General features: G+C 43.3%; 1 protein-coding gene across 2 annotated transcripts in view; it reads left to right on the top strand.

The window, feature by feature from the left end:
• Positions 1 to 26,894, top strand: part of BARD1 (BRCA1 associated RING domain 1) — a 55,589-nt gene that overhangs the window by 12,978 nt on the left and 15,717 nt on the right. For both annotated transcript variants that reach the window (XM_040441182.1, XM_040441183.1), the window contains exons 3-6: positions 1,593 to 1,741; positions 9,521 to 10,566; positions 21,154 to 21,234; positions 22,573 to 22,745. In XM_040441182.1, coding sequence (XP_040297116.1) covers positions 1,593 to 1,741; positions 9,521 to 10,566; positions 21,154 to 21,234; positions 22,573 to 22,745 — 1,449 coding nt within the window. The remainder of the gene's footprint in view (positions 1 to 1,592; positions 1,742 to 9,520; positions 10,567 to 21,153; positions 21,235 to 22,572; positions 22,746 to 26,894) is intronic.

Genomic DNA, 26,894 nt, shown 5'->3' with positions numbered 1-26,894 from the left:
ATCTAATTTTTATATTTAGTATTTTTGTTTTTTATACCCAGGAAAATTGAAACTAAATGGAAAAAATAGTCTCACATTTATCATATTTTTTTGTTAATGGCACAACATTAAACTAAAATAATTCAACTTTTAGATTATGCTCCCCTTCCATAATGGTTATTTTGATCTATGGGTTATGGTTGCCAGGAGAGGAGCTAGAACCTGTGGTGTAGTATGTCGTCGTCTTTTTTTACTACAGTTTTATTTTTTAATTTTGTCTGTATTTTATTTTTTACATTATTTTGCGACCCCTATAAGGTCATATAAGACCTTAGGGTACATTTAAATTAACATTAACTCCTTCCTCTAGCTGCTGGTGTTTTTGACTTTTCTGAATTTGACATACATCTGTCCTGCTCTGCTCATGTTTCTGACATGGCTCTCCCTTTCCCTTCTATGTTAGAGAAAGCAGCAGAGAAGGGAAATATTTCCTGTACTGCAGATCAGAGTGTGGAGAAGAGATGAGCATCTAAATAGGGCAGTGCACAAACGAGGCGGTTCAGGTGTACAGAGGAAGCAGGACAACCACAGCAAACTCTGCAGGGGGGGGAATCAGACACTCCTCAGTATAATTGACTGCCAGGACAAGTGAGAGGAACTGTAGAAGGGAAAATCAATCCAGCTTTGTTGATGCATGAGAGCTAGAGAAGGCAGTAGCATCCTGGACGCACAGATCTAGCACATAAGGGACACATGTAGGTGAGAAAAGCCTGAATTTGAAGCAGGTTGCAAACTGCATATCCGGTCTTTGAAAAAGAATGTAGGAATTAAGATTACAACGTAACCTTAAAAGGGTATTCCCATCTCCGACAATGGGGGCATATCGTTGAGAGGTGGGACCCGCACCTATCTTTTAAGTACAGCTGAAAACAAAGCCGGCAGAGTGGTGGCCAGGAGTGCCGGGTCCGTCTACCACTAATGGTTCCTATTGGCCTGCCAAAATAGGCGAGCGGCGCTCTTGGCTATTTTCAGATTTGCCGTAGAAATGAATCGGAGCACACCGTGCTTGCATTCACTTCTATGGGGCTGACAGAAATAGCCAAGCCAGCCCTCGGCTATTTTTGGCGTCCCCATAGAAATGATTGAAGGGCAGCCATGCATGCGCGGTGCGCCCTCCTTCATTTTGCTGGCTGTGTTTATGAGATCCAAGAGGTGGGACCCGCACCTATGAGACGATGGGGGTCTATACTAGTGAATACCCCTTTAAGCTCAGGTTACAATCTTCATTCTTGCGTCCCTTTTCAAAGACCTGATATGCAGTTTGCAACAGCTAAACCTCTGGGGAGAATCAGAGGGGTTTCGCTAAATTGTTCTCCGTTTCAGTGGGAAGCAGACTGCTATACGCAGACTAGACGGATTTGCTCACACTTAATTGTCTCTAATCCTTACTAAGAAACTGGTTCTATAACTGACCATGTTTCCTTTTTTCTGCTTTATGTAGCTTGCCCACTGAGCCAGATATGTGAAATGAATACGTGCTAACAGTTCCCTTTTGAAGCGTTTTATAAAAATTCTTTCCTCTGTTTTTTATTTTTATTTTTTTTATTTCTAAGGACATGTGTAGATGGGAGTGTGGGTAATGAATGCCCTGTATGCCACACACCAACCTGGGTAAAGGATGTGCAGATCAACCGGCAGCTTGATACCATGATTCAGCTTTGCAGTCAGCTGCATAACTTACTGGATAAAGGGAAGCATAATGGTAAGTGATCTGTTAATTGTCTGTTAATTACGATGACCTACACAACAGAGCATACATATTAATGAGAATGCATTGATAGAATAACCCAGTGCACACTCCTCAGCACCATGTGTCAAAAGAAGTCCTATCCGCTCATGGCCCTCCATGAATTACTATGTTAATACTCTAGCAGGGATGCCCAATCTGCAGCCCTTCAGCTGTTGCAAAACTACAGCTCCCAGCATGTCTGGACAGCCGGCAGCAGGGCATAGTGGGAGTTGTAGTTTTACAACAGCTGAAGGGACGCAGGTTGAGCATCCCTGCTCTATAGCGTTGCAGTAAAATACTCTTCAAGGGCTTTTCCCGGGACCAACGTATTGATGACCGTAGGATAGGCAGGGGTCCAACACCCCCGCCGATCAGTGGTTAGCAGTTTCGGAAGAAGGCACAGAGGCTGAACACCACAGCTCTGAACACCATGCAGTGGCTGTTCTTGGCTCCCATTCACTTGAATAGGAGTGGAGCCGCAGTACCCGAGAACTGTCGCTACACGGTGCATGGCGCTGTGGTGTTCCGGCTCGGTTTAGGCTACTTTCACACTTGCACTTTCCCTTTCCACTATTGATATCCGTCATAGGATCTCAATAACGGGGGAAAACTTGGTTGCGTCCCCATCGCAGACAGAATAACACTGCAAGCAGCGTTTTTCTGTCCGCGATGTGATGCGGAGCAAGACGGATCCGTCCTGACACACAATGTAAGGCCTCATGCACACGACAGTATTTTTTCACGGTCCGCAAAACGGGGTTCCGTTGTTCCGTGATCCGTGTCCGTTTTTTCTTCCGTGGGTCTTCCTTGATTTTTGGAGGATGCACTGACATAAAAAGTCAAGTTTGCCTTTAAAATGATTGAAATAAACAGGACACGGATCACGGATGCGGATGACAATCTTGTGTGCATCCATGGTTTTTCACGGACCCATTGACTTGAATGGGTCCGCAAACCGTTTTCCGTGAAAAAAAATAGGACAGACACGGATCACAGACGCGGATGAAAAACTGTGCATTTTCCGATTTTTCCATGGACCCATTGAAAGTTAATGGGTCCGCAGAAAAACACGGAAAACGGAACGACGGCCGCGGATGCACACAACGGTCGTGTGCATGAGGCCTATGTCAGTGGGCATGGATCCGTCATGACACACCATGTAAGTCAATGATGCTGGATCTGTTTTCTCTGACACAATAGAAAACATATCCGTCCCCCATTGACTTTCAGTGGTGTTCAAGACTGATCCGTCATGGCTATGTTAAATCTAATACAAACGGATCCGTTCATAACGGATGCTGACGGTTGTATTAGACTTCTTTCACATGTCGTCGTTTAACTCCGGCCGCCTCTCGGCATGTTTGCCGTGCTGCGGATGGACATCCTGCCCGCCCCCATTATAGTGAACGGGGCCGGAGCGGACTTCCGGCGGCACGCATGCACTAGCAGCAGCATGGATCTGGCAGGCTGTTCCGGCGGCAGAAGGCTGCCGCTAATGTGAAAGTAGCCTTATCAGAACGCAAACGTTTTTGCTGATCCATGACAGATGTGAAAGTAGCCTTACTATGATGTTGATGACCTATCCTATGGCTAGGTCATCGGTATGTGAGTCCCAGAAAACCCCTTTAAAGGGTTGTCCAGGAGTTTTAGTGAACCTAGCGCAGGAAATGTTGTAAAATAAAAAAAATACAATAACCATAACTCGCCGGTTACATCGCCTCCATGGGTCGCCTCAGTGGTGATGCTACCATGTACGACACAAGACCACTGTGGCCAATGACTGGTTGCCGTAATGACGTGGATAAACAGCATGTTATCACTGCTGGAACACGACGACCACAAGAACGGCTGAGTAATGGTTGTGGTATTTTATTTAATTTTTTATCTTTATTACATTTACTGGTATTAACTCCTTAAACTCCCAGGCAGCCCTTTTAAAGATGCCAATACACAGTAGATAAATGACACCTCCCCCAATGATAATTAAAGGACATCAATCAGCAGATTTGCACCTATGACACCGGCTGACCTGTTACATGTGCGCTCGGCAGCTGAAGGCGTCTGTGTTGGTCCCATGTTCATATGTGCCTGCATTACTGAGGAAAATTAAGTTTTATTATATGCAAATGAGCCTCTAGGTGTAATGACTTAGAGGCTCATTTGCATATAATAAAATATAATTTGCCTTCAGCTTCCAAGCGCACGTGCAACAGGTCAGCCAGTTTCATGGGTACAAATCTGCTGACTGATAAAGGGGTTGTGTCACCTCACACATATGGTGACATATCGCTAGGATACCTTTCTCTAGAATAAAACCGCCAAAGAAAAAGAGAGCGCACCCGCACTCTGCGACTTTCAAAACTCCCAAAGAGATGCATGGAGAGCACCTGCTCAAGCACGGCCACCTCTCCATTGACTTCGATGGGACTACTGGAAATGGATGAGCTATTTTTGGAAGTTCCATAGAAGGGAACAGAGCGAGCCGCACATGCTTTCACCAGAGATGGGTGCGGGTCCTGCACCTCTCTGACATTGGTATATCCTAGCGATCTGAGGTGAGACGACCTTTTTTATGTGTATGGATGCTGGAGAACGAGGATGGAGCTTGCTGTGATTTCAGTACGGCTGATTCTTTCTTCCTTTGAGAGATGAATGGCATCAAAGATCCGGCTGCATTTGATGCCTGTATGGCAGCATGCACATTGTGGTGTCAGTTATAACAAGTAAATAAAATGCTGCCATGAAGAAGTGAAGGTTCGTGTCTGATTGTAATTGCTATAATAGAGAAGTGCGCAGCGCCCGGCTCGGCAGTACCTCTTGTTACACTTCATTTACTCACAAGAAGGTAATTAAGGCGTTGAGTAAAAATGTGCTTAGATGGTAATTATTATGGCTTTACTTATCTCTTTTTTCGATGGGCATTTTCTCCCGTAATGAATGTTGCTTTGTGTTTGTAAAAAAAATCCACACGAGATCTAAGGGTCCTTTCTGTGATTTGGAGAGACAGATAACCGGCCAGCAGGCGCGAGGACATTATTTTTGCTGTTTGGCGAGCGTGTTTTATTTTTTATCCTCCTTATTTTCTACAGCGCGTGCATCTCTCATCAAACCAATAACTTCCGTCACATGTCTCTGCTGCATTCAGATTGCATTGATGACATACATTCAGCATATGTGCTGGGAACAACAAATGTATCTATAGGGCTCCGTTAGGGCTGGGCAATTAATTTGATTCATTTGCCGTTTCAGTGAAGGGCGATTCTAATTCTCATCAGAATAATGAAATAGATTTTCATCCCTGCCACTGCATACGGGTATAATCGTGCTGCACAAACACCATGGGACCGGCCGACTGTTTCTGGAATTGGCGATAACAGATCCTGACCGTTTAAAGGCATTTTCTGGGAGTAAAATATTGATGACTTACCTTGAGGATAGGTCATCAGTATCTGACCGGTGGGGTTCCGACACCCAGCACCCCCACCAGTCAGCTGTTTGATGAGGCCGTGGCGCTACGGTGAGCCCTGCAGGCCTTTTACAGCATACCATACACAGCGCTGTACGTTTGATAGTGGCTGAGCATGGTATTGCAGCCCAGGGCCGTTCATTGAATGGGACTGAGCTGTGACGTATGATCAATGAACCCACTGGATCGCCGTGGCCTCTTCAGACAGCTGATCGTCAGTTGTGCTGGGAGTCAGACATCCACCGACCACCTGAAGATAGGTCTTCAATATTTTACCCCCTTTTTTTTTTTTTTTTAATCCTCTAGATCCCACTGTCAACCACTACATTAGACAGGGAAAACTCCCCCTGTCCTGATCGCCCCCGGGCACAACCTGTCAGTCCTAGGCTCCATTCACACGACCGCAATTCCGTTCCGCATTTTGCTGAACGGAATTGCGGATCCATTCTATGGGGCTGCATGATGTGCGGCCCAGATCCAGAAATGCGAACCCATTAATTTCTATGGGGCCGCACTTCCGGGTCCGCAATTCCGATCCCTAAAAAAATAGAACATGCCCGATTCTTGTCCGCAATTGCATATTCTATTAGTGCCGGAACGCACATTGCCGTTGTCCGTGTTTTGCGGATTCATGGATCCGCAAAACGCACACGGATGTGTGAATGGACTTTCCAGTGACAGCCGATAATACATTGTTACACAAGGTGATGGAAGAAGGAGTCCAGCTAGCTGCGAAGGCCATGGCGCCCGCTGTTCATATAGAGGGCAATCATGAACATTTGCTTGGTTATATACAGCTTGTTTTCCTTGTGCAGCATTTCACATAATGGCCAAAGACGAGTTTTTGAACGGCTGCCTTTTTCTTTTCTTCTGTAAAGCAAAGTAATCATTCCACAGCGAAGGCTAAAATTGTTACCCAGATGGCACCGAACCATTTTCCTTTGATTTTTTTTTTTTAATAAGAGACGCGTTTATCAAAGAGATTTCTCAACTTCTGTTGGTAATGGGAAATAATTTGAAAGGCACACAACGTGGATCATTATATTTCTTTGATGCAGATTAATGGCAGCTAAAGCAGCGTTTTGTAATTGCTTCATTTTGCCGTCGAGTTTTTGTAACATTAAGATGGTAGGAGAACGCCGCTTCTTATAGATTTTACATACATGAAGGGGAGGTTTGGATGTCTGCCAATTCTGAGGGAAAATCCTATCGTCTTGAAAATGGGACTGCTGTTTTATGTCTCTGGCTTTATTAAGTGTGTATGATTTTCCTAAAAATGGGAAATTTCAAATTAAAACTAATGAACACAATACATACCATGTGACCACTTTTGTCTTAAAGGGTTTTTTCGAGACTTTACTACTGATTGGTGGGGGTTCGACACACGGGACCCCTACTGATCGAGCGCCATTGCCTTCACAAACAGCTGAAGTAGGGCCGCGGCCATCTCGGCTTAGTCTAGGCCATATGACGTCATGTTCGTCGGTCACGTGGCCTAGGCGCATCTCGCCCCTATTGAAGTGAATAGGGCTGAGCTGTGATGACCAGCAATGTACCGCACTGTGCTTGGTGAGCAGAGAGAAGGCGGTGTTTTCTCAAGCAGCTGATTTGCAGGGATCCTGGGTGTCGGACCCCCACCGATCAGATACTGATGACCTATCCAGCTCACAGAGGGCCAAACTTGATTTTGACTTGTGTCTTTGTGCCGTGTTCTGTATTACCTTATAGAAGCCGCTTAAATGGATTCTTTGAGCCAGTCTGCCTTTCCTCCTGTAGCTCTATGGGAAGGTCACGCGGGACACTTCAATAACTGTGCAACGATATTAATATTTCATACAGCACAGATTCTCCTCTAACCGGCGCGCACATATTGGGTCCAGTCAGAAGCAAAACTTGTATTTAAATATTAATCCATTTCTGCCAATAACAGCTGATGTGGGGCTTTACGGAGCCAGCGGCCGCCCCTACCTGGCAGGTGGTGTGCTCAGAGACCTAGTGCCGCCAACAAAGTGACGGGTGCACACTCAGCATCATTTCTAAGCAGGAGGACAGTTGGTTGTGTCTTCCAACATATGCAAAAAAAACTTTTATAGGGATGGACAATCAAAATATCAGCATGGGCAGCGAAAAGTAGGTAATGATTCAAAATGCAATGAGTACAGTACAGTGACTTATGTATTGACTACATGGCTTAAAGGGGCTGTCTAGGCTTTATCAATAAAATGAATGGCACTGTGCTTGGTGAGCTATGAGGAGGTCACAGCCCTCAGCAGAGCACTGTAACCCCTTCAAAAAGCTGATCGGTGGCGATACTGGGTGTTGGACCCCACTGATCAGATATTGATGACCTATCCTGAGGAGAGTCGTATATTCCTCAGTCAGAGTGTGTGTGTGTGTGTGTGTGTGTGTGTGTGTATATGTGTGTGTATATAATATATATATATATATATATATATATATAATTATTGGAAAAAGTGGCGGATTGAGATGAAACGCATCATAAAGAAGCAGCATATTTCATTAACAAGAGAGTGCTGGGCTGTTTCTCCTATCCGGAGGACAGGTCATTAATATTCTTCTCCTGGGAAACCCCTTTTAAAAGAAATCTGTCAGCAGATTTGCACATATGAAAGCAGGGTGGATTTGATTTAAATCTCGATTTAAATCACTAGTCAGTAAGGCTTGATTTAAATCATAGTTTTCTACAAAAAGACTAATTCTTGCTGGTATAACTTATGCAAGTAGATTAAGATTTTTAGAATAACAACTTTTCATATTAGTTTGATTAGGTTGATTCTGCATTCATAGGTTTGTAGAAGTTAGGATTAAGGTCTTTTTCTCAACTCTGTTCATGTTATAACATTTTTGCTGTGAAGAAGAGGCATGTGATCTCTGCTGAGTCAAATTCAGTTTTGAGAACTGCAAAAGTAAGCCAAGCATCTGTGATAATATCTTGTAGGCAGAGAAACTGCCCAATAATCTTACAAAAACCTCTGGAAGAGCATGACATTGTGAATGGATTAATGGAATTTATTTACCAAACAAAATTACACATATACAGCCTTATTCTATATAATTAAAAAAACTAATCTTTATTTCATGATGGAATAACCTTTGGATGGTAATATATTTTGCTCAAAAAGCATTTTATATAAATAAAAAAAATCAGATTTAAACAAAAAAAATCAGATCGGCAGCTGTAGGTATGTATGTTAATCTCATGTTCATATGTGCCCGCATTGCTGAGAAAAATGCTTTTAAAATATGCAAATGAGCCTCTAGGAGCAATGGGGGCGTTGCCGTTACTCCTAGAGGATCAGCTCTCTCTGCAACGACCACTCCCTCTGCACTTGGACAGGGCCAGGCAGTGTAAATGTCATCACACCTGGCCTTGGACTTCTCCTTAAAGGGGTTCTCCAAGAGTATAAAATGTCCTCTCATGTGCCGGGCACCCCACATGGAATATACTTACCCTGGTCCCCGCACCGCCGCTGCTGCTTCTCCCATCACATCCAGTGTCGGGGAAGGAAGGGGGGAGGAGCAGCCAATGGCAGGCCAGGGATGGGGACAACCCTCTGTAGCGTCACCGGCGATGCTAGGGAGGCTCATTCCCCATCCCCGCCTGCGAATGGCTGCTTCCCCCCAACACCGGATGTTTTCATCCATGTGCAGGGAGAAGCGACGGTGCGGGAACCAGGTGTGGTGCCAGGAGCGGGGATCGGAGTAAGTATATTCCATGTGGGGTGCCCGGCACATGAGGGGACATTTTATACTCTTGGAGAACCCCCTTAAGTCTTTGAAAGTGGGGGTGCGGAGAGAGAGCTCCGTTGCTCCTAGAGGCTTATTTGCATATATTAAAACATCCTATTTTTCAGCAGTGTGGGCACATATGAACATGGGCTGCCATCTGCCTACACACAGATGCCTTCAGCTGCCAAGCACACATGTAACAGGTCAACCAGTTTCATAGGTACAGATCTGCTGACGAATGTCCTTTTAAAGTTTACACATAAATATGGAGGACCACTTCCTTGGCCACGTTTGAGTGTCCTCTGTCTTGTACCATGTGTTTTTCTATTTTAATACTTCATAAAAGTTCTACAACCGTACTTGAAAATTGCCAAATCAAGACAATCCTCTCCTAGCAGGTAAAATATATTCCCGTGAGTGCCCTATTTTACCACCATTTAAAAAGAGTAACATTTCAAAACAATTGCTTCTATTAGGGACTAATGCTGCTTACATAAACCGCAGAGAGTGACTTGTAATTTTCACTTCTCTTGTAGGAAGTAAAGTGGATTTATGTCAACACGCATCACTCAAAGAGAACACCGCAGAAGGAGAATCTAAGAAAAAACAGATAAAGATGTGGTTTAGTCCCCGGAGAGGCAAGGTGAGGTATGTCCTGGAACGTGAAGAAAACGACCAACAGATTCCATCAAACTGCGAACAGGCGCCAATGTTGTCAAGTTATGATTTTGTCTCTTCTTCACCCATTGTGGAGCATGCGAAAAAGAAAACCGTGAAACGTGGGAAAACGAAGAAGAAGCAACTGGAGGACATAAACCAAAAATGGGGGATTGGGACACCTAGTGAAAATACTGCTAGCTTCAAGGTGGATAACCAGGAATCCAATAGATCGGTGTCCTTTTGCAGCCCTCCACATATTCTTCAGACGCCTGATGATAAAGTACTAGAAAGCGGTGATGAATGTAATGAACTGATTGAAAATAGCCCAGAGAAGATGGAGCTGGGGTTAGAAAATAATAGCCCAGAGAAGATGGAGCTGGGGTTAGAAAATCATGGGGATATAAACACTACTGAGAACAACACCTCGAAAGAAAATGATATTCTGAAGTCTGGCGAGTCTGCTCCTGGTGCTGGGCAAGAAACTGACTACAGCTTTGAACCGAAACCACAAGAAAATGGACAAAATAAAAGTCAGCTAGAGGAAACTGTGGAAGATCGACCTAGTCCTAAAGATTTGTGTACACAGCTAAAGAATGAATCTTCTGGAAAAACCAAGCGAAGAAGAACTCCTCTAAAACGCAAACCTCACCCAACTCCATCTCCTAATTCCCGTGCCTCAAAATGCCCCAAAAAAGAAAAGCTGGCTGATGATTCCAAGTCAGAAGATGATACAGGTCTTGGAAAAGTCCGAAACAATGAAGTAAAAAATTCTCCAAAAGCAGAGCCAAAACCTAAGCCCTTTTCAACACCCAGAAGAAAGAGCCAACCTGGAACCAATCTTCAGACTTCAGAAATCAGTCCTTATCAGTTTACAAAGAAGAACCATAAGGGTGAGACAATGCTACATGTTGCTTCCATAAAGGTAAACATTTTTTCCTGTATAGGTATACCTTGACGTTGTTTGTGTTTTTTGTTTTTTTAATTTTGTAATGGTTGGGGCTGGTTCTTGTTCCGTGGTGCACTGGCCAGTGGAGATGACAAACCTACATTGATCTACGGCCAATACGTATATAATATAGACAGTCATTAAACCACATGACGGGGTGCTCATAAATGTGTCAACCACAAAAAACACTACTACTACTAAATGAACACTACTACTCAATTGCAAGAAATAATATATTTATTGAATAGAAAAATATATTAAAAGCACTGGTGAATCACGTGGATGGTGCGGTGTGGAGCTGCGGCAGGAACTACATTGATATATGGACAATTCAGGTCTGTATATATGAATTTTCTAGGCATGAGACTTGTGAGATTTAGTACACTTATTAGCTTTAAGGCTCTGTCAGACAACCGTATGTGTTTTGTGGTCTGCAAATTGCGGATCAGCAAAACACGGATATCGGCCATGTGCATTCCTCCTTTTCGGAACGCACACGTCAAGCCATAGGATAGAAATGCCTGTTCTTGTCTGCAATTGTGGGGCCATGGAATGGAGGCGGACACATAAATACGGTGAATGAGCCCTCAATGTGGTGTTTGTTAAAGCCTTGTCCACTTTGGCTTAAAGGGGTTGTCCCACAAAAAATATTCTACAGTTTTCAAACCAGCACCCAGATCTGAAAACTTTTGTAATTGCATGTAAGTAAAATTTAGCATAGCCACTGAGTTATTCAATAAAATGTATCTGTATAGCGCCACCTACTGTTTTTTTCTTTTTTTTTCTTATTTCTTTGTCCTGCTCAGTTTCATCCTTTAATAGCCTCCTGAGCTGTGATAGGTAGAGAATGGACACGCCCCTGAGCTGCAGCAGAAAAGACACTACCCTTGAGCTGTCAGTATAAAGGGGTTCTGCACTTTGTTTAAACTAATGATTTATCCTCTGGATAGATCATCAGCTTCTGATCGGCGGGGGTCCGACACCCGGGACCCCCGCCGATCAGCTGTTTGAGAAGGCAGCGGCGCTCCAACAGCACCGCGGCCTTCTTACTGTTTACCGCCGGCCCAGTGACGTCACGACTTGTATCAACTGGCCTGGGCGGGGCTAAGCTCTGTTCCCTTGAATGGAGCTTAGCCCCGCCCACGCTAGTTGATACTAGTCGTGACGTCACTCGGCCAGCGGTAAACAGTGAGAAGGCCGCGGCGCTGCTGGAGCGCTGCTGCCTTCTCAAACAGCTGATCGGCGGGGGTCCTGGGTGTCTGACATCCACTGATCAGAAGCTGATGATCTATCCAGAGGATAGATCATCAGTTTAAACAAAGTGCAGAACCCCTTTAATATAAATCTGGCAGAGCAATGAATGAGGAGATCTCTGGATCCGTGTGAAGTACAGGACTGGTTCTAGCTTTGCAAGAGAGAGATTGTCATGTAATATATGACGTCTGATTTCCCATTAGTCATAGTATAACCCCTTTAAATATGGAACATTTGCTTTTTCCTGCTGTGTCCCCCCCTGCTTATTATTGGTGCTATGGTTTTAAATGTCCTTTTGTGCTATTTGTATTTGTGGAGCTGTTACCGGCAGTGCTTTTAATATATTTTTCTGTTCAATAAATATATTGTTATTTCTTACAGTTGAGTAGTAGTGTTCATAATTGTTTTTTTTTTTTGGTTGACGCACCAGTGGAGATGAGCCTGCAGCTGGCCATGCAGATAGATGTGTTCTGCCTGTAAACATTTAGAAATGCTCTCGGAAAGTGACCTCAACAACGTGGCACATCTGCGCATCAGTCGCTAGGCCATGCCATCAGTGTCAGAGAGGTGCAGGTTCCACCTCTAGAGAACAGGGTCCCCCAAAGTGAAGAGGAGCACACCGCACCCTACACTCTACAGGTGAGCGTGCACGACTATTTTCGGGAGACCTATAGCGGTGAATGGAAACCGCCACCTCTGCGTTCGCCTCTATGGGACTGCTGAAAATAGCCAAGCCAGTGCTCAGCTATTTTCAAAACGCCCATACATCTCTTATTTTGAATCCACTCTTGGTTTGGGCTTCAAAAACTGCATCAAAAAACATGGGACTGTACCCTCACAGAGGATTGCTGGGACTTGGTACAGTTGTAGCAAACTTTCAGCATTGGGTCTATACAGGTTTTCATCTTCTGCCTGTAACCAAGAATGTTCCTATTCACACACAGCAGAGATCTTGTAAGGCTTAGTTCACATCAGCGTTCAGCCTTTCCATTCTCCTGCTCCGTTATAGGAAAGGACGGATTCGGCACATAACGGAGCCTATAGACTATAATGGGGTTCGTTAGGTTTCCGCTCAGAAGATGATTTTGGAGCGGAGACAAAAGTTGTGCATGCAGGATTTTCACGCATGGTTGCTAGGAGATGATGTAAGTAAATTGATAAAAGTCAATTTACTGTATTATTTTCCCTTATACCATGGTTATAAGGGAAAATAATAGCATTCTGAATACAGCATGCATAGTAAAATGTGGCTTTAGGGGCTAAAAAATAATTAACTTGCCTCATCCTGTTGTTCGCGCAGCCGGCATCTTCTTCTTTCAGGACCTGCCAAAGGACCTTTGATGATGTAACTGCGCTCACTACATGGTGAGCGTGGTGACGTCGGCGCAGGTCCTGCTGAATGAAGATAGAAATCCGGACACGCTCGTCTGCAAGGGGCCTTAGGCTTTTCCTGTCCTGGTGAGGCTTCAGCTTTTCATTTTCAGTGATATCCTACAAATGTGAATCTGATTTGTTTCTATAGATCACAACGGGTTAAACAAAATATCCCCAATGAAGTTTTTATCGCAGAGCTTTAGTGCTGCAGTTATTCCCAGCTGTCAGATCTAAAGTTCTTTTATGTGCGGCAATAGTTATCACGTTTTATGACCGTTCTTGGATGCCTATTAGTTCCATTTTTGGCGTCTGATTTGAGTTAATTTAATCTTTTGGAAGGCGATGGGAGCTGTGCTTGATTATTGCGCGATTTCCAGGAAATGCTCCATTGGTAAGAAAATTGGTCTGGAACTGCTCAGAGTCTCCAGGAGAATACTAAAAACGTTAAGCTGCCGCAATTAAGCTATCTGCCACTATTGTGTGACTGACAATAACCGCGCAAGAAAGATGAATGAAAGTTGATAACCTGGCCCACAAGAGCATTTCCGTGCAGACTGATTTCCAGAAGTTTGAAATCTCATTTAATAATCTTTTCTTAGCAAAGACCTTGCTTCTGGCTAAAAAAAAAACTGCCAAATCTGCAAATGCCACATCTTATTTATAGCCAGTCACCAGAAATATATGTTGGCGAAGGGAATCTTGCCTAAAAAAGGTGCAGTAATTGCTCATCTCGGAAAATTCACAGAAAGTCGGATGAGTGTTTTTGGCTTTGACTCTTTCGTGCACATTCTAGTATGTAATCATAACCAGTGATCTTGGTTGGCTTTTAGCTACTAAAAAAAATGTAATATGAAGCAAGACAGTGATCGGTCAAATGTTTTGGCGTTAAAGGGATTATCCTAGAGTATAAAAAGCCCCCCCCCACACTGATTATACCTACCCTGCTCCCTGTGCCGCTCCGGGTCCCCGGGCTGAGATTCTGCAAGATAATTACTAATGAGCATACATAGGAACGCTACATAGAGCGTTTATCTGGCGGTGTAAAAGTTATGCTATTCATGCAGACACAAAAATCGTTTGCTGACAGCAGACAATACTGTGTAATCAGCGCTCTGCTGCCGGCAAACAATGAGTCTCTATGGGGACAAGCAATGGCATTACCGATCGCTCCTCTGCATACTGTGGAGGAGATTGCTGATTCTCTCAATCGTGATTTTTTTTTTGGGAAGAAACGCTTCCTTCCCGACAACCTGCTACTGTGTCAATCCGGTGTAAAGGGACCTTTAGGGTCCATTCACACGTCCGTATGGGTTTCGCGGATCCGCAAAACACACAGCCACCGGCAATGTGCATTCCGCATTTTGCAGACCGCACATCACCGGCACACTCTTAGAAAATGCCTTTTCTTGTCTGCAATTGCGGAGAAGAATAGGACATGTTCTATTTTTTTGCGGATCCGTAAATGCGGATGCGGATAACACATTCCGGCCCCATTGAAAATTTATGGGTGCGCACCTGTTCCGAAAAATTGCGAAACGGATGCGGACCTATTTTGCGGACGCGTGAATGGACCCTTGGTGTGGTAAAAGGAGTAAAGCTGCACTACACATTGGATGTACATTGGCTCAACCTCCCAATATCGGCCTAAAGGCCCGTTTACATGCGCCAACTCAGCGGGCAGTTATTGGGGATGAACTGTTAATTCCCGATAATTGCCTGCTCATCAGAGGAGATGAGAGCGGCATTTGCATGCAGCAATCTTTTCCTCTGTGCAGGGACGAGTGATCATTCTTGTGATAGTTTGTCCCCCAGACTACATAAATATCATGTATATTATCCCCTACGGTGAACGCCGTAAAAAAAAAAAGCCCCCACACAACTCCATAGAAAGAAAAATAAAAAAGTTATGGGTCTTGGGAAGCGGCAATGCAAAACTATTCTTTTCCTTTTAGAAAAAGGGGTTTTATTGCAAAAAAAGTAGTAAAACGTAAAAAAAAAATATATATATGTATTTAGTATCACTGTAATCGTACTGACCCAGAGAATAAAGATATTATGTTATTTATACCGAAAAATTAACTCCGTAAAATGTATAACTTAAAAACACTGGCAGTTTTGCTGTTTTTCCCATCTCGAGTTAATAAAAGTTAATCATAAAGTTATGTGTACCCCAAAATGGCGCTATTAAAAACTACAACTTTTCCCACAAAAAACAAGACCTCATACAGCTATAAAGACAGAAATATTAAAAGGTTATAGCTCTTGGAAGGCAAAGATGAAAAAAGGAAGAAAAACGCTTTGTCAGTAAGGCCCAAAACACTCACTAAGGGGTTAAACGTCAGTCTTGATAAATGTCGCCCAATGTCTTCTTTTAATGCACCATATTCACTAATGCAAAGAAAGAAATGGGGATTAGTCAGCACATCCCAGTGTGCAGGTGCACATCGCTATGGCTGGAAGCACAAAAGCAAAAACCAACACAATGCAACAGCACTCTGCAAACCTAAATAATAAAGTAAATACAATCATTCCATACTCGCTATAGAAAATGTACTTATAATGCTAATGCTACGTTATAAATGTGAGATTCTTGGCAAATACGTTTTGTACAAAACTATTGTTAGGGACCACTCCATAAAGGCGACCTTGACGTGGTGAGTGGCTTATTACGCTTTGGCCAAAATGTACAGTCGTGGCCAAAAGTTTTGAGAATTACATAAATATTGGAAATTGGAAAAGTTGCTGCTTAAGTTCTTATAATAGCAATTTGCATATACTCCAGAATGTTATGAAGAGTGATCAGATGAATTGCATAGTCCTTCTTTGCCATGAAAATTAACTTAATCCCCAAAAAAACTTTCCACTGCATTTCATTGCTGTCATTAAAGGACCTGCTGAGATCATTTCAGTAATCGTCTTGTTAACTCAGGTGAGAATGTTGATGAGCACAAGGCTGGAGATCATTATGTCAGGCTGATTGGGTTAAAATGGCAGACTTGACATGTTAAAAGGAGGGTGATGCTTGAAATCATTGTTCTTCCATTGTTAACCATGGTGACCTGCAAAGAAACGCGTGCAGACATCATTGCGTTGCATAAAAATGGCTTCACAGGCAAGGATTTTGTGGCTACTAAGATTGCACCTCAATCAACAATTTATAGGATCATCAAGAACTTCAAGGAAAGAGGTTCAATTCTTGTTAAGAAGGCTTCAGAGCGTCCAAGAAAGTCCAGCAAGCGCCAGGATCGTCTCCTAAAGAGGATTCAGCTGCGGGATCGGAGTGCCACCAGTGCAGAGCTTGCTCAGGAATGGCAGCAGGCAGGTGTGAGCGCATCTGCACGCACAGTGAGGTGAAGACTTTTGGAAGATGGCCTGGTGTCAAGAAGGGAAGCAAAGAAGCCACTTCTCTCCAAAAAAAACATCAGGGACAGATTGATCTTCTGCAGAAAGTTTGGTGAATGGACTGATGAGGACTGGGGCAAAGTCATATTCTCCGATGAAGCCTCTTTCCGATTGTTTGGGGCATCTGGAAAAAGGCTTGTCCGGAGAAGAAAAGGTGAGCGCTACCATCAGTCCTGTGTCATGCCAACAGTAAAGCATCCTGAGACCATTCATGTGTGGGGTTGCTTCTCATCCAAGGGAGTGGGCTCACTCACAATTTTGCCCAAAAACACAGCCATGAATAAAGAATGGTACCAAAACACCCTCCAAAAGCAACTTCTTCCAACAATCCAACAACAGTTTGGTGAAGAACAATGCATTTTCCAGCACGATGGAGCACCGTGCCATAAGGCAAAAGTGATAACTAAGTGGCTCGGGGACCAAAACGTTGACATTTTGGGTCCATGGCCTGGAAACTCCCCAGTTCTTAATCCCATTGAGAACTTGTGGTCAATCCTCAAGAGGCGGGTGGACAAACAAAATCCCACTATTTCTGACAAACTCCAAGAAGTGATTATGAAAGAATGGGTTGCTATCAGTCAGGAATTGGCCCAGAAGTTGATTGAGAGCATGCCCAGTCGAATTGCAGAGGTCTTGAAAAAGGAGGGCCAACACTGCAAATACTGACTCTTTGCATAAATGTCATGTAATTGTCGATAAAAGCCTTTGAAAAGTATGAAGTGCGTGTAATTATATTTCACTACATCACAGAAACAACTGAAACTAAGATCTAAAAGCAGTTTAGCATCAAACTTTGTGAAAACTAATATTTGTGTCATTCTCAAAACTTTTGGCCACGACTGTACACCAATGCCTCATCCAGCATAGAGGCAGGGCAGAGTGCTGGTTGCAGAGTGCTATTGCATTTGTGTCTTTTTCTTTACAAAACTATTTGTGCCTGTCCGTCAAGGACAAGGTGATCTCTTTAGGACAGGAACCTACACTAAATACTACCTCCTCTGGTGCCATACTGGCCTCCATTAAATTCAGGGAATGCAAGTTCCACATCAAGCTGAGCCCACTCTGTATTTTGGCCTCCAATAAATGCAGTGAGAGCAGGCTACAGCTTTATATTTCCACTAATTAAAATCGGCCTATGGAACAGACAGGTTAGTTAGGATCCGCAAAAAATAAGGATGACGTCCGTGTGCATTCTGTATATTGCAGAACGGAACAGCAGGCCACTAATAGAACGGTACTATTCTTGTCTGTAATGCCGACAATAATAGGACATGTTCTATTTTTTTGCGGAACGGAAATACAGGCAAACGGAATGCACACTGAGTACCTTCTGTTTTTTTTTTTGCGGACCCATTAAAATGAATGGTTCCGTATACGGTCCGCAAAAAAAAAACATACGTTTGTGTGTGTGTGTATATATATATATATATATATATATATATATATATATATATACTGCCTGTCCAAAAAAAAAAAAGTCGCCACCTGGATTTAACTAAGTAAATAGTTATGAGCCTCCTATTGGATAATTACTGCATGGGCGACTATCTTTCAGCCGGCAACAAGTTATTTAACCCCAACTGGTGCAATGAGTTTCTTCTCATTTCTTAAACAACCATGTCGAAAGACACATCTTGTGGTCGTGGAAAAGATGTTAGTCTGTTTGAGAAGGGTCAAATCATTGGCATGCATCAAGCAGAGAAAACATCTAAGGAGATTGCAGAAACTACTAAAGTTGGGTTAAGAACTGTCCAACGCATTATTAAAAACTGGAAGGATAGTTGGGACCCATCGTATTCGAGGAAGAAATGTGGCGGGGAAAAAATCCTGAATGATCGTGATCGGCGATCACTTAGACATTTGGTGAAATCAAATCGAAGAAAAACAGTAGTACTCAGGGCTATGTTTTAATAGTGAAAGTAAGAGCATTTCCACACGCACAATATGAAGGGAACTCTAGGGATTGGGACTGAACAGCTGTGTAGCCGTAAGAAAACCACTAATCAGTGAGGCAAACCAGAAAAAAGGCTTCAATTTGCTAGGGAGCATAAAGATTGGACTCTGGAGCAATGGAAGAAGGTCATGTGGTCTGATGAGTCCAGGTTTACCCAGTTGCAAAGCGATGGGCGCATCAGGGTAAGAAGAGAGGCAGATGAAGTGATGCACCCATCATGCCTAGTGCCTACTGTACAAGCCTGTGGGGGCAGTGCTATGATCTGGGGTTGCTGCAGTTGGTCAGGTCTAGGTTCAGCAACAGTATGTGCTCCAAGAATGAGGTCAGCTGACTACCTGAGCATACTGAATGACCAGGTTATTCTATCAATGGATTTGTTCTTCTCTGATGGCACGGGCATATTCCAAAATGACAATGCCAGGATTCATCGGGCTCAAATTGTGAAAGAGTGGTTCAGGGAGCATGAGACGTCATTTTCACACATGGACTGGCCAACACAGAGTCCAAACCTTAACCCCTCTTTGTGATGTGCTGGAGAAGGCTTTGCACAGCAGTCAGACTCTACCATCATCAATGCAAGATCTTGGTGAAAAATTAATGCAAAACTGGATGGAAATAAATCTTGTGACATTGCAGAAGCTTATCGAAATAATGCCACAGCGAATGCGTGCTGTAATCTTTTTTTGGTGGCGACTTTTTTTTGGACAGGTGGTGTGTGTGTGTGTGTGTAAATAAAAAAAAAAATATATATATATATATATATATATATATATATATATATATATATATATAAATCCAAGAAAATCCACAGCACTTCCTTACGTAAAATAAGTAATTTATTCACCAAACAGCAACGTTTCGGTTCGCACACTGGAACCTTTCTCAAGCAGTGATACAAAAAGAGGGGGTGCATATAGTGTGTGTGTGTGTATATATATATATATATATATATATATATATATATATATATATATAGCATGTTACAGCTCAATTAATCAGTGAACATAATTAAGTATAAAGCATGATACATTTCATAAATTCATGTGTAAAGCCAGATAAACATGATTCAAAAATCAATGTGATACATGTGCAATCTGTATGTGTGACACAAGTATATATCCCAAAACATATTTTAGACAAAAATACAACTCTAAATCCTATTTCATTCTAATTGAGGTATTCAACAATACCCAGGTGATCATATACATACATAATTAAAAACAATAGTTGAGCGCTTATGACCTGATGGGGATCTGGCGTGGTGCCTCGATAACTGCGCCTGCGCGTCGCTGTTGCGCATAAGTCAGTGGTATGAGTCATCTTCTACGGACATTCGTATCACATGATCACCAAGTCAGCTGATCGCAGAGTCATGTGACCGGAATATTGTGGTCACATGTGGACTGTTTGTAAGCGTTGCTGTGGAGACGATCACATGTCTCAGGTCCTGTAGTTTCAGGTAGAGCTTTTCACAGGATCTCTATCATTTATTTAGTACTTAAGACGATGAGGCCAGCTCAATACAAGATAGAGCTGGCACTCATCACCCCAAGTTCGTGCTCTCTATCCTCCACCACAGGGTCTCGGACCACAAAAAGGAATATCAATTTAAAGTAATGTCTACCGAAAGAGTGTGAGTGGCAGATCGCAAATTTGCACGAATGGAGTCTTCAACATCTGAAGACATCGCTAGACATTACCAGTTGTATCAGTAGGGCTATACCGCACTTGTCCCCAAGCGTAGGTATCGTCGTGCCTGCCAACCCCCTATAAAAGCGCTGGGTTAAACTGTAAGAACAGAGCGGATTTGCCCCCATATCTATCCCTCTGAACAAGTTCAGCGCGGATATCAGGCGGCCTTATCGCAAACTGTCTAAAGGGGATTACTTAAAGTGCGCAAGGCTCCCATTGCTAGGCGCTCCTGCCAACTTCATTTACATCCACCTATTGCTATAGTAATTGTCTGCCACTCATCCCAGTCAGAACTGGGTACAAACCGTACAGAATTAAGTCCAAGATTCCAAGTGAAGGAGGAGCACCCATATATAGAAAATGGTATCATGTGTATGATCTTGTCAATGCCATGCGGTTGTCCAGCATCTTCATGTGTTGCGGGGATCCCAATCACTATTTCTTATCATCCCAACGCCCAACTGTACATCATCTGTAAGTAAAACAAAGGAAACCATTTAGAAAATATAAATGGCCCCCCACATATAGTTAGCAGGTAGATGTAGCAGGGCAAAGGGTAACAGCCAACTACGTACATATCCAAGGTCTGAACTCAACATTCAACCCTTCTGGTCTCAATGTATTATGAGGATTTCTCTCTCTTTATGTAGTAAGCCTCTGTTACCACCTCTTCTCGGCATTGGAACATGATCAATGAGCATCCATTATATCTCTCTCACTATGACCCATTTCTGTACAGTGTTTTGATACCGGTAAATCCATCCGTTTTTTTATAATACTGTCTAAGTGTTGCTTGGATGCTACTAAATGTCCATGTCCTTTTTGGCTAGAATTCTTGTTTTTCCTCTGTTTTGAAGGTGATTAATGTGTCTTTTAACTGCACACAGGGTGAGGTGCGCGCGGTGGAGGAGCTCCTGAAGAGTGGTGCTAACCCCAATATTAAAGACAATGCTGGATGGACTCCTTTGGTAACTCCTTGTTGCTTTTACATTTTCATTTGAGTATTAAGAAACTAACCATATGTCAGAGGGCAGCTCCACAGAAACATCTACCACGTGTTCATAGGGGCCAGTAGATGTATGGACGCTGTACTATAGTGATCATTAGCTGTGGTGAAACTACGACTCCCAGCATGCACACTTGCTTGGCTGTTCTCAGAACTCGCATAAAAATGAATGGAGCATGCTGGGAGTTGTAGTTTCACAACAGCTAAAGTGCAGGGTGCTGCTGACCCCTTATCTATACAATATCTACTTGGAAAAATGGGGAATGTGCCCGATTCTTACTTTTTGTTTCTTTATGGTCATGCTTGTCATATATGGTGAACGTATAGCTCCTACATATGTGGCTGTATACCCTACAGTAGCATGCGGCGCATTGTGAAGACCGTGTGCTACGCTAGATATATACTGTGCTCCTCAAAACGGTGCGAACATAGTGTAATAATGACGGAGTCCTTATATGCTTGGTATGTTGTTGTCTTTGTGACCTATAGGGAAGATCGGGGTTGTCCATGAGTACCTACCTTATTACAGCTAAACAGTCTCTTCGCTGGCAGCAGTTTTGGGATTATGAGTCTATACAACTGAATGTAGGAGAAGTGATCGCAACTGGATCTTATTTTCTGAGGACCATGTTTGACCAAACCTGCCATGAAATATTACTTTCTAGGAAAACTACGTACACTGAAACATAGATTTTTTTCGGTTCTGCTCCAGCTGTCCTCATCTTGCATCCGTTCTTATGCTCAACGATCTCAAAACGATGGACTTTGTTCCACAAGTAAAATGGTTATTTTGGAAATCAGATGATTGTATACCATTAAAGCGGTTTTCCCATGTATAATGTAAAAAATGAAAACCAGACATCATATAGTACATGACCATCTCTTTCTAACAAGGCTAGAACCAGCCCTGCACCTTCCTTGTTCCAATTGCTCTGCTGGATTTATTTCAAGCTGGCAGCTTAGGGGGCATGTCCTTTATGCTGCAGCTGGTGGCAGTTGATGGACGGAACTGAGCACTTGCTTCCGTTTCAATGAGCAGGACAGAGAAATTAGATAACGTGCAAACAGCAGGTGGCGCTATACAGAGAGATTTCATTGAATAACTCAGTAGCTAGAATACATTTTTAATTACATGCAATTACAAAAGCATTCAGATCCAAGTGCTGGTTTCAAAACCGTAGAATATTTTTCGTGGGACAACGCCTTTAAGGCACTTATATGATCTTATATTGTAGATCTATTCCTTAATGCCTGAAGGCTAATTTTTGATGATACCATATTTTTTTTTTTATGCATCTAGCATGAAGCCTGTAACCACGGGCACACTAATGTGGTAGAGGTGCTGCTTCGACACCAGGCCCTAGTGAATACTACGGGGTACCAGAACGACACGCCTCTTCATGACGCTGTAAAGAACGGTCACGTAGCCATCGTCCGGCTTCTTCTCCAGCACGGGGCTCTACAAGATGCGGTGTAAGTATACCGAAATCCTCCAGCCTGATTACATAGGGTTGCCAGTTGCGCGCCTGTCGTAGGTAGGATTGATCTAGTTTGCACAGCTTGTGAGATTTCTGTATGAGTAAAGACACATACTTATCAGGTAATTAGACTTCCTTCTGTGCAATTATATCAGAAAACGTGTTTTTAAAACTGTCGGAGACGTGAAAGCGTTCATAATTGTTCTGTACTTTTACCGTACAGTTGAACATAAATTGATTTAATCATTAGTTTCTTGCCATAATTGTCTCTTGAAAAGGTTTGTCTCTGCGGCAAGTTGAAGAAGTGGCGAAATGCAAAATACTTGAGTAGGTTTCCTAGGAAAAGGGATTATTGTTTCCGTGAAGTCTTGTGTCCCAAGGGTATTGCACACATTATTACATTTCTTGCATTCATGTCATGCAAACATAAAATTGTCAGATGCTGTATTCACATAGAAGAAGAAATAGTAGTAGTGATCCCGCTGCATGATATAGAGATACCACCACCTGCAACATTTTCTTTATCCAGGGCATGATTGATTTCTATATGGGCGAGCTAATGCAGGGAGGGGGGGGCACACATCCCTCATCATCCTGGAGGAGACGAGCGTGCATTTTGGAGCAAAGTGTAATTTCATGGCCATTGTCACCCGGTGTGCCCTGTAGATTGCTGGCTGATCTGCGTTGCTGCTTAGGTATGCAGCTGGTGTACCGTCACTTGGCTGCTGCAGACTCTACTGCAGTGTAACTGCGCGAGGCAATAGTGAGCAGCGCTTTCTGCTCGGCCGGATCTCACTGCTCCTGCATTTCTTCCTATGTATCCTTGTTTCTTATAGACCAAGAAAAAAAAAATGGTGTTTTGAATATTATTTCTTACTACTTTCAGTCTGGAACTGGGAGACCCTAAGTAAAGCGTCAGTGAAGCATTGGCCCCGGCTGAAGCTTTTTGTGCCCGGCATCTGTGAACTTATAGTGTTTTCTGCTGTGAGCATTAATACAATAATGTGCTGTTAAAGGGAATGTGTCATCAGAAAATGACTGATTGAAACAATCAAATTTTATGTTAAAAATATACTAAAAGAATTTTGGGGGTCATTAATTAAGACCGGCGTTTTAGATGCCGATCTTAATACCCCTTTAGCTAGCAGTGGATGCGCCGAATTTTTGTAGAGGTGCTGGCCTCTACGTAACTTTGTTGTATCTACCGCCTGTCTAACTCTACGCCATCTCCCTTAGACCATTTTCGGCGCCTAAATAGAAAATGATAAATGAGACTGGCTTGCCGGTCTGCTCCTTCCCCGCCCCCGCCACCCCCTTCCCTGCACATGCCACCCCCCTTCCCCACCCACGCCATTCCCCCCTTCCCTGCGCATTCCACACCACCTTTTTTAGACCTGGCATGAGCAGGGAAAAGTCGCAGATTGCGGCGCAAATAACTTTTGCGTCGCAATCTGCAACAGATATACGCCAAAGTGTTCACCCCCTTTATTTTTACATTTTCCATGATATACTGTATAAAATATATATATATATATATATATATATATATATATAAATATATAAATAAATATAAATTACACTGCTCAAAAAAATAAAGGGAACACAAAAATAACACATCCTAGATCTGAATTAATTAAATATTCTTCTGAAATACTTTGTTCTTTACATAGTTGAATGTGCTGACAACAAAATCACACAAAAATTATAAAATGGAAATCAAATTTTTCAACCCATGGCGGTCTGGATTTGGAGTCACACTCAAAATTAAAGTGGAAAAACACACTACAGGCTGATCCCACTTTGATGTAATGTCCTTAAAACAAGTCAAAATGAGGCTCAGTAGTGTGTGTGGCCTCCACGTGCCTGTATGACCTCCCTACAACGCCTGTGCATGCTCCTGATGAGGTGGCGGACGGTCTCCTGAGGGATCTCCTCCCAGACCTGGACTAAAGCATCTGCCAACTCCTGGACAGTCTGTGGTGCAACGTGACGTTGGTGGATAAAGCGAGACATGATGTCCCAGATGTGCTCAATTGGATTCAGGTCTGGGGAACGGGCGGGCCAGTCCATAGCATCAATGCCTTCGTCTTGCAGGAACTGCTGACACACTCCAGCCACATGAGGTCTAGCATTGTCTTGCGTTAGGAGGAACCAGGGCCAACCGCACCAGCATATGGTCTCACAAGGGGTCTGAGGATCTCATCTCGGTACCTAATGGCAGTCAGGCTACCTCTGGCGAGCACATGGAGGGCTGTGCGGCCCTCCAAAGAAATGCCACCCCACACCATTACTGACCCAATGCCAAACCGGTCATGCTGGAGGATGTTGCAGGCAGCAGAGTGTTCTCCACAGCGTCTCCAGACTCTGTCACGTCTGTCACATGTGCTCAGTGTGAACCTGCTTTCATCTGTGAAGAGCACAGGGTGCCAGTGGCGAATTTGCCAATCTTGGTGTTCTCTGGCAAATGCCAAACGTCCTGCACGGTGTTGGGCTGTAAGCACAACCCCCACCTGTGGACGTCGGGCCCTCATATCACCCTCATGGAGTCTATTTCTGACCGTTTGATCAGACACATGCACATTTGTGGCCTGCTGGAGGTCATTTCGCAGGGCTCTGGCAGTGCTCCTCCTGTTCCTCCTTGCACAAAGGCGGAGGTAGCGGTCCTGCTGCTGGGTTGTTGCCCTCCTACGGCCTCCTCCACGTCTCCTGATGTACTGGCCTGTCTCCTGGTAGCGCCTCCATGCTCTGGACACTACGCTGACAGACACAGCAAACCATCTTGCCACAGCTCGCATTAATGTGCCATCCTGGATAAACTGCACTACCCGAGCCACTTGTGGGGGTTGTAGACTCAGTCTCATGCTACCACTAGAGTGAAAGCACTGCCAGCATTCAAAAGTGACCAAAACATCAGCCAGGAAGCATAGGAACTGAGAAGAGGTCTGTGGTCACCACCTGCAGAACCACTCCTTTATTGGGGGTGTCTTGCCAATTGCCTATAATTTCCACCTGTTGTCTATTCCATTTGCACAACAGCATGTGAAATTGATTGTCACTCAGTGTTGCTTACTAAGTGGACAGTTTGATTTCACAGAAGTGTGATTGACTTGGAGTTACATTGTGTTGTTTAAGTGTTCCCTTTATTTTTTTGAGCAGTGTGTGTGTGTGTATATATATATATATATATATATATATATATATATATATATATATATATATATATATATATATATATATATATATATGCACAAAAAACTTTCCGCGGTTTTTGCACTGCCAAAAATTGTACAGATCACTTTTCAGCAGTCATCTGCTTAGCATTCCAGGCATATTAGAATGACACATCTATATAGATAACACGGTGACACATTTCCTTCAAATATAACCATATAGCCCAATGTCATAAGCGGGTTTGTAATAATGGAAAGAAGTGTGTATAAATTACCCAAAAACTGATGGGAAGTAACTGTGATTTACCTGAGATCTGCACACTTTGGAATGCTAGGATGATTATGTAAGGCTACTTTCACACTCCCGTTTTGGGCGGATCCGACATGGATCTGCAAAAACGCTTCCGTTACAATAATACAACCGCATGCATTCGTCATGAACGGATCCGGTTGTATTATGCCTTCTATAGCCATGACAAATCCGTCTTGAACTCCATTGAAAGTCAGTGGGGGACGGATCCGTTTTCTATTGTGCCAGATTGTGTCAGAGAAAACAGATCCGTCCCCATTGACTTACATTGGCTCCGCTTCGTCAGGCGGACAGCAAAACTCTGCAGGCAGCGTTTTGGTGTCCACCTTCAGAGCAAAATGGAGACTGATCGGAGGTAAACTGATGCATTCTGAGCGGATCCTTTTCCATTCAGAATGCATTAGGGCAAAAGTGATCAGTTTTAGACCGCTTGTGAGAGCCCTGAACGGATCTCACAAACGGAAAGCCAAAACGCGAGTGTGAAAGTAGCCTTATCTGTCCATTCCTCTCCCTTGCTTACTAGATTTCCACATTTACGTGTATTGTATGCTGGTTTTATTTCTGTTTTATTTTAAACTTGATTTTATTACATGTTTTGCAATTGCTTTGACATTGCAAAAAAAAATGTAATTTTAATGATACTGTTTGCATATGTTTAGTAAAG

The sequence above is a fragment of the Bufo bufo genome, chromosome 7 (genome assembly GCF_905171765.1).
Source record: "Bufo bufo chromosome 7, aBufBuf1.1, whole genome shotgun sequence".
NCBI classification, from domain to species: domain Eukaryota; kingdom Metazoa; phylum Chordata; class Amphibia; order Anura; family Bufonidae; genus Bufo; species Bufo bufo.
Note: the sequence above shows the minus strand (reverse complement) of the source record. Positions and strands in the feature narration are given on the sequence as shown.